General features: G+C 36.7%; 1 protein-coding gene across 2 annotated transcripts in view; it reads left to right on the top strand.

Annotated features, from left to right (window-relative positions):
* The window catches only part of MTFR1 (mitochondrial fission regulator 1), a 66,702-nt gene that overhangs the window by 27,712 nt on the left and 26,243 nt on the right, over window positions 1-12,747 (top strand). For both annotated transcript variants that reach the window (XM_087420510.1, XM_087420509.1), the window contains one exon: window positions 3,879-3,994. In XM_087420510.1, coding sequence (XP_087276636.1) covers window positions 3,879-3,994 — 116 coding nt within the window. The remainder of the gene's footprint in view (window positions 1-3,878; window positions 3,995-12,747) is intronic.

Genomic DNA, 12,747 nt, shown 5'->3' with positions numbered 1-12,747 from the left:
GCAAAATTAGAGATTATTTTACTGTGTTGCTTTTAAGAGTATGTTTTGCATTTGGCTGTAAACGAATGGTGGTAAAATAGACTGAGTCTATTTACTGTTACACCCTTTTTGGCAAGAAACTGAGAGAATCCTAGTTCCTAGTACCAGTGTGTTTATTTTATGAAAAGTCACATGAGGACAAAGTTAGCTCTTCTAATATTTCATTGTAAGTACTTCAACTTTTATACAACCTTGGTATTTTTCTGTTACGCATTTTATTAAATGCGTAATCAATTTCCTTGGTATAGTTTTACATTATCAGAATATTTTAAATTATCTAAAGTTACTTTAGTAAAATTCTTGAAATATAATTGAATTTTGGATAATTAGATTGGATCAAATGTTGAATTGAACTTCTTAAAATAGTAAAAATACAATGCTACCATTGAATTTTTGCTCCGAGTGAAATGTTTTTCATACTTTCTGAAGGGTATTTGGATACTTACAAATCAGTAAGCACTGATTTTAAATTTAAATTCTATAATGCTCGTGATTTTGAAAAAAAAGAATTTTCTATTCCCTTCACTGTTTTTTCTTTTTGTTTTTTCCTACTAACAATAGCTGTGGTAGGACAGGACCTTGCTGGAACCTTCAGTAAGTTGGCCTTTTCTTTTTCAGACTTCCCATCAGTCAGTCATCCATGCATGTCAGTTAGTGGCGTCTGCATCGTACTTCCAAAAATTCCATACTGTCAGTCTCCTTGCCTGCACTGACTTCCCTGTAACTGAGACTTGACTAAGTGAATTGTCCTTCCCATTCCATGCTTGTGTTACTTGGTACACATTTCAGCAACAACTGAAATGGCCTTTTAAAGAAAAGATCAGTATTACTATTTTTTCAGTTTTATTTTGTCTTTTGAATAAGTCTGGTTTCCCCAGAGACGTTGTTAGGCTTCTTTTTTAGTGGCATAAATCACTGTTGTCGTGTAGATATGTGACTTAAATATTAAAACTACTTTGTTTTGTGGAGCAGGATGTCAATTAGGAATGATACAGATACTATCAATTCTGGAATTGGTTCTTGACAGTATCATCAACATTTTCATCTCATTGAGCACATGTTATACACATGGTATTATTTTGGTGATTAAGTATAGTCAATGCTTAGTAAGACTGCAGACTAAATCCACGGAATAATTTGTTTTTTTTTCAAGTTGGTGCAAAAAGCAACATTTCATGTTTAATATGTGAAGTATTTCAGATGTAAAATTGAGAAATGTTGTTTGATCTTCAATTACATTACTAAAGTACTCTGAAAAATTGCTATAAAATGGGTCAACTTTTATATTTTTGGAAAGTTCTTCTTAGAAAAGTATCATTTTGCTTCCTTTTATAAACAAACATCTGGGAAGAAAACAGCATTTTTGTAACTTGTATGGGAAAGTAAGGTCTTGAGGTCAAAACTAGATTTTGTCTTAACTATACCTAACTTCTTACCAACTAGTGACTGTATTGGAACAAAATTGTATTTTCTAAACAACGAGTTATAATCAGATTGGTCTTTATGAGCTAGCACCTTAGGAAGGCACCATTCAGGTTTTACTTTTATCATCTCTCACTTATACGAAACAGTTCATTAAATACTATATCTTCTAGGAGGGTCCACAGGGCTTGAGGACCTTCCTGTTCAAGAGTCTCTCCATAACCCCCTTAGAATATCCCTTATTATAATGTTATAGGAACATTAATAGACCATTCTGTTTTCAATAATGGGTAGGAACAGAATATTACCAGATTTCTCAGGCTCTTGAGATCTGATGTGATGCCCAGTCCAGTTGTTGTTTCATTGTATAAAATACCTGTTTACTATGTTTGTTTATTGACTTATTTGGGTAAATTTCTGAAACACATGAGGGAAAGGTACAAAAATCTTCTTTTTGATTTTTCTTTGGTCATATCCCTTGACAGTGTAGTTGCTGAAGCTTATACTTTTTTTCTTCTGACCACAGTTATTCCCCTAATGCTTTAAAACATTGGTATTTTGAAAGCCTTTTCCTGTTAATTCCATTATTAGTTTGTTTTTGTTTTTGCCCAGGGTTAGGTTCTTAAATCTCTGCTCTTCGAATACCACTTGTTTTCTGTCTTGCCGCTACCCCCATACTCCCTGAAAGCCATAATTTAAGGCACAGTAAATATTTGATGTTCTTAGTATGTTATTGTTAAAATGTCAGTTTGCCAATGCTTGTTTAATAAGTTGATGATGTTAGGTAATTATGATATCAGAATGGGTACACATACCAGTAGCCGATATGTTTAAAACTTTATTCATAATATTAAAGATATTTAAGTTTTTTAACTATATTAGTGTTATATGTTTGCATGGTATATTTTACATTTGAGGGAGAAGCGTTATAAAAGTGTAGCTTCCAAAAGCTTGATCTGGCAGTGATGGTATTAAGAAGGTCCAAACAAAGCATGGGTTACAGTGGAACCTTTCTGACAAGTATGTTAATAAGTAAATCTCTTTGGCCTTTTAAAATTTTTTCTTTAGCTAAAAAGTCTGCATTTTCTTTTTTGTTTAAACTTCACTTCAACTTTTAGGAAGTATTATACTTATCTGATAACTTTATTTTTATTTATTTATTTAATTAATTTTTTTTTTTGCTGGGCAAGATTCGCCCTGAGCTAACATCTATTGCCAGTCTTCCTCTCTTTTTTTTCTTTCCCTCCTCAAAGCCCCAGTACATAGTTGTATATTCCAGTTGTAAGTACTTCTAATTCTCCTGTATGAGCCACCACCACAGCATGGCAACTGACAGACGAGTGGTACGGTTCCATGCCCAGAACGGAACCCAGGCCACTGAAGCAGAGCACGCCGAACTTTAATCACTAGGCCATCAGGGCTGGCTCATGATAACTTTATTTGTAGATTATTGTTTATTGGCCATCTGGCTTCTGAGGCATTATACTTATAACAAAACTTTAATTTAATTGTTTACATTTTTTTAAAGGTAAATTTCAGAACTTGGATGCTTTTTCTTTGTTGTATTTATTTCAGAATATTCTGTTGCTTCATATATGTGTTTAAGGTTAGCTAGAGAATTCTGTTCTATTGCTGTTTGTGTTTTTTGTTCTTTAATATGGTTAATACTTTTATTTTAAAATCAAGAGATTTAAGGATTTTTTTTTTCGTGAGGGAGATCAGCCCTGAGCTGACATCTGATGCCAATCCTCCTCTTTTTTCTTTTTTTTGCTGAGGAAGATTGGCCCTGGGCTAACATCCATGCCCATCTTCCTCTACTTTATATGGGACACCACCACAGCATGACTTGACAAGCAGTGCGGTGGTGTGTGCCCGGGATCTGAACCTGTGAATCCTGGGCTGCCGCAGTGGAGCGCGTGCTCTTAACTGCTTGCACTACTGAGCCAGCCCCAAGAGATTTAAGGATTTTTTTAAAAATGTATTTTCAATGTTGTATAGCATGTGTATATAATATCCGTTTAAAAATATTCACATTTAGCACAGATTGGTCACTTGCTTGTTCTTGTTCTTATACTTTTTTTTTTTTTTTTACTAAATCTCTTTAGAAAAAATTGATTTCTAATGCTTAAATTCTAAAATTTTCTTAATATTTTAGGATGGGCAGAGTTTTTTTTTTGATCAATCTCGACCTGTAAAATAAAAATTGAGTCGTTAAATTATAATTCAGGGATTGTTATACACTATTAGGTAACAGTATGACATAAGTAATGGTCCCTTTCGAGGGGACTTTCAATGGAAATGTTAGAAACTGCCCATGTGTTTGTAACACCAGAGTTGATGATTTTCCTTAGGTGATTAAAAGTTTTCTTCTAACATTTTGGTGCCAGATGAAGACTTTCTCTATTTGTAATTTATAGCTTACCAGCCCTCCAACAGAATGGAGCCCCAGCCACGCAGGAGAGGATGCAGTGGTGTCTTTTGCTGATGTTGGATGGGTAGCCAAGGAAGAAGGAGAGTGTTCAACAAGGCAAAGGTTAGTATGGAAGTTATCAGAGTGAGATGCAATATATTATTTTAAAAGATGATACATTTGCAGTATTTCCTTTTATTAGCCTAATTTGATCTCTAGTAACTAATCCAGTTATTTTTCTTGGGTAGTCGTCGTCTTTTTTTTTTTTTTGTGAGGAAGATCAGCCCTGCGCTAACATCATGCCAATCCTCCTCTTTTTGCTGAGGAAGACCGGCCCTGAGCTAACATCTATTGCCAATCCTCCTCCCTTTTTTTTCCCCTTTTCTCCCCAAAGCCCCAGTAGGTAGTTGTATGTCAGAGTTGCACATCCCTCTAGTTGCTGTATGTGGGACGCTGCCACAGCACTGCCAGAGAAGCGGTACATCAGTGCACACCTGGATCCGAACCCGGGCCACCAGTAGCGGAGTGCACACTCTTAACCGCTAAGCTACAGGGCCGGCCCCTCGGGTAGTCTTCTTTTATGTTAATTTTAAAGACTTAGCTAGTATTTATAAAGTTGCTAGAGACATATAACTGTGTCCTAAATCCTTATGAATTACAGAATTCCCTGCCCTTCATAAGTTTACATTCTAATATGAGGAACCAGAAAGAACTATCATAAATATGCTTAGGTAAGTAAAGTTATTATCATGGTCTTATTGGGACAGAGGAATTAGTGTGGGTCATATTAGGGAATTTGTATAATTGTTGGAGCATGTTTCCTAAAAATTGTGAGTCAAGATGGGTTTTGATTCAAAGGAAACACTGTGAGAATTAGAGAAGTGCTTCCATTTATTTGAAAGAACATGAATAAATTGTTGACTACACTTCAATTTAATAAACAGTTATTCAGCATATTCAACTTTTCATTCTTATTAGCCATCAAGGATACAGAGATAAAATAAGACATGGTCCTAGCTTTCCAGGACCGGGTATACTTGGTGTGCTAGAAGAGATTAAAAAAGGAAATCGATGATATTGATACTGTCAAGTCTACTTAGTAAATATGGAAGGCCACTATGGTGAGGTTTAGGAGACAGGTTTAGCAAGGCTTCTCAGAGGAGAGGATGCTAGAGCTCAGTGATGAGGGTCAGTATAAGCCAATCAAATAGGAAGCCTGTATTCCAGGAAAAGTGAACAATGTGGCATGTTTAGGAAACTTCAGATGGCTCAGTGAGGCTAGAGAGTGGCAGAGAAGGGTAAGCTATAGAAGATGAATGTGGAAAGTAGGTCGAGGTTTAAAGGTCATACGTATTAGGCTAAGAAATCTAAACTTTTTCATGAAAGCATTGTAGAGCCATGGAAGAAACTTAAGCATATGGTCATATTATCAAATTTGTATTTTACTGAAATTTCCCTATACACAGTATGAAGAATAGAAGGGGGCCGGGCCAGGAAATAGGCCAAATAAGAGATGGTCCGAGTCTGACTAACAGAAGACAGAGAGAAGAGGGACAAAGTTCAGAAATACTCAGATGAATTGAAAAGACTTAGAAACTTTTTAGATATTGAGGTTAAGAAAGGAAGAGTCTAGAGCCAGCCCTGATGGCCTAGTGGTTAAAGTTCAGTGTTCTCACCGCTTCAGTGAGCTGGGTTCATTTCCCCATCATGGAACCATACCACCTGTCTGTCAGTTGCCATGCTGTGGTGGTGGCTCACATAGAAGAACTAGAAGGAGTTACAACTAGGATATACAACCACGCACTGGGGCTTTAGGGAGGAAAGAAAAAAAAAAAAAAGAGGAATATTGGCAGTAGATGTTAGCTCAGGGTGAATCTTTCCCTCCAAAAAAAAAAAAAAAAGAAAGGAAGAGTCTAGGATACCTCTCAGGTTTCTGGCTGGGATAGTTGTGAGAATGATGAAACAATAGGAATAGGAAAACAGATTTTTTTTTTTTTTTTTTTTTGGTGAGTGGGAATAGGAGGAGGTAGTCCAGTCTGAAATATGTTCTATTTGACTTTCCTATAGGAAATTGACATTGCTCTAGAAACAGTTTATGTAGTTACATGTTGATAAAGAATGCTTGCACTTCAACATGTAGGTATAGAATGGCTGATAATCAGAGTGCTCAGGGAGCATATATAAGACATGAAGAGCGTTGGTATCCTGGATACAGGCGTTTGGGAGTGAATCAGGACAAAAAAAAAAGAGAAAGAGAGGAACCATCCTTCCCCCCCACCCCCCAAAAGGAGCAGCTCAAGAGGCAGAAGGAGAACCAGCAGAGGGTGTTGTCAGGGAAGCAGAGGTAGGAGAGTTTCATGGAAGAGGGGAGTAAACTAGTCATCAGTGTCGAATACTTAGAGGCTAGGTAAATCAAAATACTAGCAAGTTTCAGTTTTGTTTTGCAGTTGGAAGATTATCATTGACTTTTAGCAAGAGTAATTTCATTTGAGTGGTATTAGCTGGATAAAATAAGAATCAAGTAATTCAAGAGCAAAGAAGGAATTTGATTTGACTGACAAGTAGAAGTGAGGACATAGCAATAGATGAGCACAGACCAGGTATTGCAGGATTAGCAGGTAAAGAATCTTTCTTTTTTTTTTTTTTTTTTTAAGATTTTATTTATTCAGCTTTTTCCCCCAAAGCCCCAGTAGATAGTTGTATGTCATAGGTTCACATCCTTCTAGTTGCTGTACGCGGGACTCGGCCTCGCGTTGGACGGAGAAGTGGTGCCTCCGGGCGCTCCCGGGATCCGAACCCGGGCCGCCAGCATCAGAGCGCGCGCACTTAACCGCTAAGCCACAGAGCCGGCCCAGAATCTTTCTTTTTTAAGAATTTTATTTTATTTTTTTAATTAAACTTTTTTCCCCAAGTAGTCCATCAGTTTGTCTGATTAGTTTTTTTAAAATTATCTTATTGAGGTCATGTTGGCTTATAACATTGTGTAAATTTCAAGTGTACATTGTTATGTAACAGTTTCTGTATAGACTGCATATGTTCACCATCAACAGTCTAGTTGTTATCCATCACCATACATATGTGGCCCTTTACCCCTTTTGCGCACCCCACCCTGCCACCTTCCCCAGTGGTAACCACTAGTCTGTTCTCTTTATCCATGTGTTTGTTTATCTTCCACGTTGTTGTCTTTGTCTGGCTTATTTCACTTAGTATAATACCCTCAAGGTCCATGTTGGACCAAGGTCCATGTTGTTGCAAATAGCACGATTTTGTCTTTTTTTTATGGCTGAGTAGTATTCTGTTGCATATATATACCACATCTTCTTTATCCATTCATCCATTGATGGGCACTTGGGTTGCTTCCATGTCTTGGCTATTGTGAATAATGCTGCGTGAACATAGGGGTACATAAATCTCTTTGAATTGTTGATTTCATGTTCTTTGGATAAATACTCAGTAGTGGGGTAGCTGGATCATATGGTTTTTCTATTTTTAATTTTTTGAGAAATCTCCATACTGTTTTCCATAGTGGCTGCACCAGTTTGCATTCCCACCAACAGTGTATGAGGGGTCCCTTTTCTCTGCATCCTCTCTAACATTTGTTGTTTTTTGTTTTGGTAATTATAGCCATTCTAACAGGTGTAAGGTGATATCTCATTGTAGTCTTGATTTGCATTTCCCTGATAATTAGTGTTGTTGAACATCTTTTCATGTGCCTGTTGGGCATCTGTATATCTTCTTTGGAAAAATGTCTGTTTGTATCCTCTGCTCATTTTTTGACCGGGTTGCTTGTTTTTTTTTGTTGAGTTATATGAGTTCTTTATATATTTTGGAAATTAACCCCTTGTCAGATATATGATTTGTAAATATTTTCTCCCAGTTGATGGGTTGTCTTTTTGTTTTGTTCATGGTTTCCTTGGCCTTGCAGAAGTTTTTTAGTTTGATGTAGTACCATTTGTTTTTTTTTCTTTTGTTTCCCTTGCCTGAGTAGACATAGTATTTGAAAAGATACTGCTAAGACCAATATCAAAGAGTGTATTGCCTATATTTTCTTCTAGGGCTTTTATGGTTTCAGGTCTTGCATTCAAGTCTTTAATCTATTTTGAGTTAATTTTTGTGTATGGTGTAAGATAATGGTCTACGTTCATTCTTTTGTACATGGCTGTCCAGTTTTCCCAATACCATTTATTGAAGAGACTTTCCTTTCTCCATTGTATGTTTTTGGCTCCTTTGTCACAGAATAGCTGTTCATAGATGTGTGGTTTTATTTCTGGGCTTTCGATTCTATTCCATTGATCTGTGTGTCTGTTTTTGTGCCAGTACCATGCTGTTTTGATTACTATAGCTTTGTAGTATATTTTGAAGTTAGGAATTGTGATGCATCCAGCTTTGTTCTTATTTCTCAGGTTTGTTTTGGCTATTTGGGATCTTTTCTTATTCCATGTAAATTTTAGGATTCTTTGTTGTATTTCCATGAAGAATGTCATTGGGATTCTGATTGGGATTGCATTGAATCTGTAGATTGCTTTAGGTAATGTGGACATTTTAACTATGTTTATTCTTCCAATCCATAACCATGAATATCTTTCCATTTCTTTATGTCTTCTTTGATTTTGTTCAATAATGTCTTATAGTTTTCATTGTATAGGTCTTTCACTTCCTTGGTTAAATTTATTCCTAGGTATTTTATTCTTTTTGTTGCAATTGTAAATGGGATTGTATTCTTGACTCCTCTTTCTGCTAGTTGGTTATTAGTGTATAGACATGCAACTGATTTTTGTATGTTGGTTTTGTACCCTTCAACTTTGCTGTAGTTGTTGATTATTTCTAATAGTTTCCTGGTGGATTCCTTAGGGTTTTCTATGTATAGAATCATGTCATCCACAAACAGTGAGAGTTTTACTTCTTCCTTTCCAATTTGAATCCCTTTTATTTCTTTTTCTTGCATAATTGCTCTGGCCAAAACTTCCAGTACTATGTTGAACAAGAGGGGTGAGAGTGGGCATCCTCGTCTTGTTCCTGTTCTCAGAGGAATGGCTTTCAGTTTTTCACGGTTAAGTATGATGTTGGCTGTTGGTTTGTCATATATGGCCTTTGTTATGTTGAGGTGTTTTCCTTCTATACCTATTTTATTGAGGGTTTTTATCATAAATGGATGTTCGATCTTGTCAAATGCTTCTCTGCATCTATTGAGATGATCCTGTGGTTTTATTCCTCATTTTGTTCATGTGGTGTATCACATTCATTGATTTGCGCATTTTGAACCATCCCTGCATCTCTGGAAGAAATCCCACTTGATCATGGTGTGTGATCCTTTTAATGTATTGTTGTATTTGTTTTGTTTTGTTTTGGTGAGGAAGATTGGCTCTGAACTAACATCTGTGCCCATCTTCCTCCATTTGGTATGTGGGATGCCGCCACACATGGCTTGATGAGCGGTGTGTAGGTCCATGCCCAGGATTTGAACCTGTGAACCCCTGGCTGCCAAAGTGGAGCATGTGAACTTAACCACTACGGCACTATGCCAGCCCCAGTACTGTTGTATTTGATTTGCTAATATTTTGTTGAGGATTTTTGTATCTATGTTCGTCAGTGATATTAGCCTGTAATTTTCCCTTTTCGTGTTGTCCTTGTTTGGTTTTGGTATCAGGGCAATGTTGGCCTTGTAGAATGAGTTAGGCAGCATCCCATCTTCTTCAGTATTTCAGAAGAGTTTGAGAAGGATAGGTATTAAATCTTCTCTGAATGTTTGCTAAAATTCTCCAGAGAAGCCATCTTATTCTGGATTTTTGGTTTTAGGGAGGTTTTTGATTACTGTTTCAATCTCTTTACTTGTGATTGATCTATTCAGGTTCTCTATTTCCTCTTGATTCAGTTTTGGGAGGTTGCATGATTCTAAGAATTTATCCATTTCTTCTAGGTTACCCAATTTGTTGGCATATGGCTTCTCATAGTATTCTCTTATAATTATTGTATTCCTGTGGTATCTGTTGCAATTTCTCCTCTTTCATTTCTTTCTTTCTTTTTTTTGTTTTGTGAGGAAGATTAGCCCTGAGCCAACATCCGTTGCCAATCCTCCTCTTTTTGCATTGATGTAATTAGGAGTTCTCTTGGCTTTGTATACTTGTATATCCAGTTCCTTCCCCAGGTTTCGGAAGTTATCAGCTATTATTTCTTTGAACAAGCTCTCTGCTCCTTTCTGTCATTTTTCCCCCTCTGAGATCCCTATCATCCTTATGTTACTTTTCCTAACTGAGTCAGATATTTCTTGACGAATTTCTTCATTTTTTTAAAATCTTAGTTCCCTCTCCTCCACCTGAAGCATTTCTAGGTTTCTGTCTTCAAGGTCACTAATTCTCTGCTCTAGAAGGTCTACTGTATTTTTTATGCTTTCTACATTATTTTTTGTCTCATTAATTGTATTCTTCATATCCAGAATTTCTGTTTGGTATTTTTTTTTCTTTTTATTGATGTTTTAATAGTTTTTAACATTGTGAAGTTTTGGGTTGTACATTTTTGTTTGTCCATCACCATATTTATGTCTCCCTTCACCCCTTGTGCCCACCCCCACCCCCATTGTCCCTGGTAACCACAATACAGTTTTCTCTGTCCATGTGTTGGTTTATATTCCACATATGAGTGAGATCATACAGTGTTTGTCTTTCTCTTTCTGGCTTACTTCACTTAACATAATACCCTCCAGGCCCATCTATGTTGTTACAAATGGGACTATTTTGTCTTTTTTTATGGTTGGGTAGTATTCCATTGTATATATATACCACATTTTCTTGATCCAATTGTCGGTCGAGGGACACTTAGGTTGCTTCCACTTCTTGGCTATAGTGAATAATGCTGCAGTGAACATAGGGGTGCATAAGCCTCTTTGGATTGTTGATTTCAGGTTTGTTGGATAGATTCCCAGTAGTGGGATGGCTGGATCATATAGCATCTCTATTTTTAATTCTTGAGGAATCTCCATACCGTTTTCCAGAGGCTGCACCAGTTTGCATTCCCACCAGCTGTGTATGAGGGTTCCTGTTTCTCCACATCCTCTCCAACATTTGTTGTTTTTTGTCTTGGTGATTATAGCCATTCTAACGGGCGTGAGGTGATATCTTAGTGTTGTTTTGATTTGCATTTCCCTGATGATTAATGATGTTGAACATCTTTTCATGTGCCTACTGGCCGTCTGTATATCTTCTTTGGAGAAGTGTCTGTTCATTTCCTCTGCCCATTTTTCGATCAGGTTGTTTGTTTTTTTGTTGTTCAGTTGTGTGAGTTCTTTATATATTATGGAGATCAACCCCTTGTTAGATGTATGTTTTGCAAATATTCTCTCCCAGCTGGTGGGTTGTCTGTTCATCTTGATTCTGGTTTTGTTTGTCTTATAGAAGCTCTTTAATCTGATGAAGTCCCGCTTGTTTGTTTTTTCTTTAGTTTCCCTAGTCTGGATGGGCATGTCATCCGAAAAGATTCCTTTATTACCAATGTCAGATAGTGTGTTGCCTATATTTTCTTCTAGGAGTTTTATAGTTTCGGGTCTCACCTTCAGGTCTTTGATCCATTTTGAGTTAATTTTTGTGAATGGCGATAGCAGATGGTCTACTTTCCTTCTTTTGCATGTGGCTGTCCAGTTTTCCCAGCACCATTTATTGAAGAGACTTTACTTTCTCCATTGTATGTTCTTAGCTCCTTTGTCGAAAATTAGCTGTCTGTATATGTGTGTGCTTTTATTTCTGGGCTTTCAAGTCTGTTCCATTGGTCTGTTTTTGTACCAGTACCATGCTGTTTTGATTACTATTGCTTTGTAGTATGTTTTGAAGTCAGGGATTGTGATACCTCCTGCTTTGTTCTTTTTTCTTAGGATTTCTTTAGCTATTCGGTGTCTTTTGTTGCCCCATATGAATTTTAGTATTCTTTTTTCTATTTCCGTGAGGAATGTCATTGGGTTTCTGATTGGGATTGCATTGAATCTGTAGATTGCTTTAGGTAATATAGACATTTTAACTATGTTTATTCTTCCAATCCACGTACATGGGATATCTTTCCATTTCTTTATGTCATCATGGATTTCTTTCAATAATGTCTTGTAGTTCTCATTGTATAGGTCTTTCACCTCCTTGGTAAGATTTATTCCTAGGTATTTTATTCTTTTTGATGCAATTGTAAATGGTATTATCTTTTTGAGCTCTCTTTCTGTTACTTTGTTATTAGCATACAGAGATGCAACTGATTTTTGTAGATTGATCTTGTACTCTGCAACTTTGCTGTCGTTGTTGATTATTTCTAATAGTTTTCCAACAGATTCTTTAGGGTTTTCTATATATAAAATCATGTCATCTGCAAATAGTGAGAGTTTCACTTCTTTGTTACCTATTTGGATTCCTTTTATTCCTTTTTCTTGCCTAATTGCTCTGGCCAAAACCTACAGTACTATGTTGAACAGGAGTGGTGAGAGTGGGCAGCCCTGCCTCGTTCCTGTTCTCAGAGGAATGGCTTTCAGTCTTTCCCTGTTGAGTATGATGTTGGCTGTGGGTCTGTCATAAATAGCCTTTATTATGTTGAGGTGCTTTCCTTCTATTCCCATTTTGTTGAGAGTTTTTATCGTAAATGGATGTTGTGTCTTGTCAAATGCCTTCTCTGCGTCTGTTGAGATGACCATGTGGTTTTTATTCTTTGTTTTGTTGATGTGATGTATGATGTTGATTTGCGGATGTTGAACCATCCCTGCGTCCCTGGTATAAATCCCACGTGATCATGGTGTATGATCTTTTTAATGTATTGGTGTATTTGGTTTGCCACTATTTTGTTGAGGATTTTTGCATCTATGTTCATCAGCGATATTGGCCTGTAATTTTCCTTCTTTGTATTGTCTTTGT

Source organism: Ceratotherium simum, chromosome 31 (genome assembly GCF_057802395.1).
Source record: "Ceratotherium simum simum isolate JZ-2026a chromosome 31, ASM5780239v1, whole genome shotgun sequence".
Taxonomy (NCBI): domain Eukaryota; kingdom Metazoa; phylum Chordata; class Mammalia; order Perissodactyla; family Rhinocerotidae; genus Ceratotherium; species Ceratotherium simum.
The sequence above is the reverse complement of the archived record's forward strand: the minus strand, read 5'-3'. Positions and strand labels throughout refer to the sequence as shown.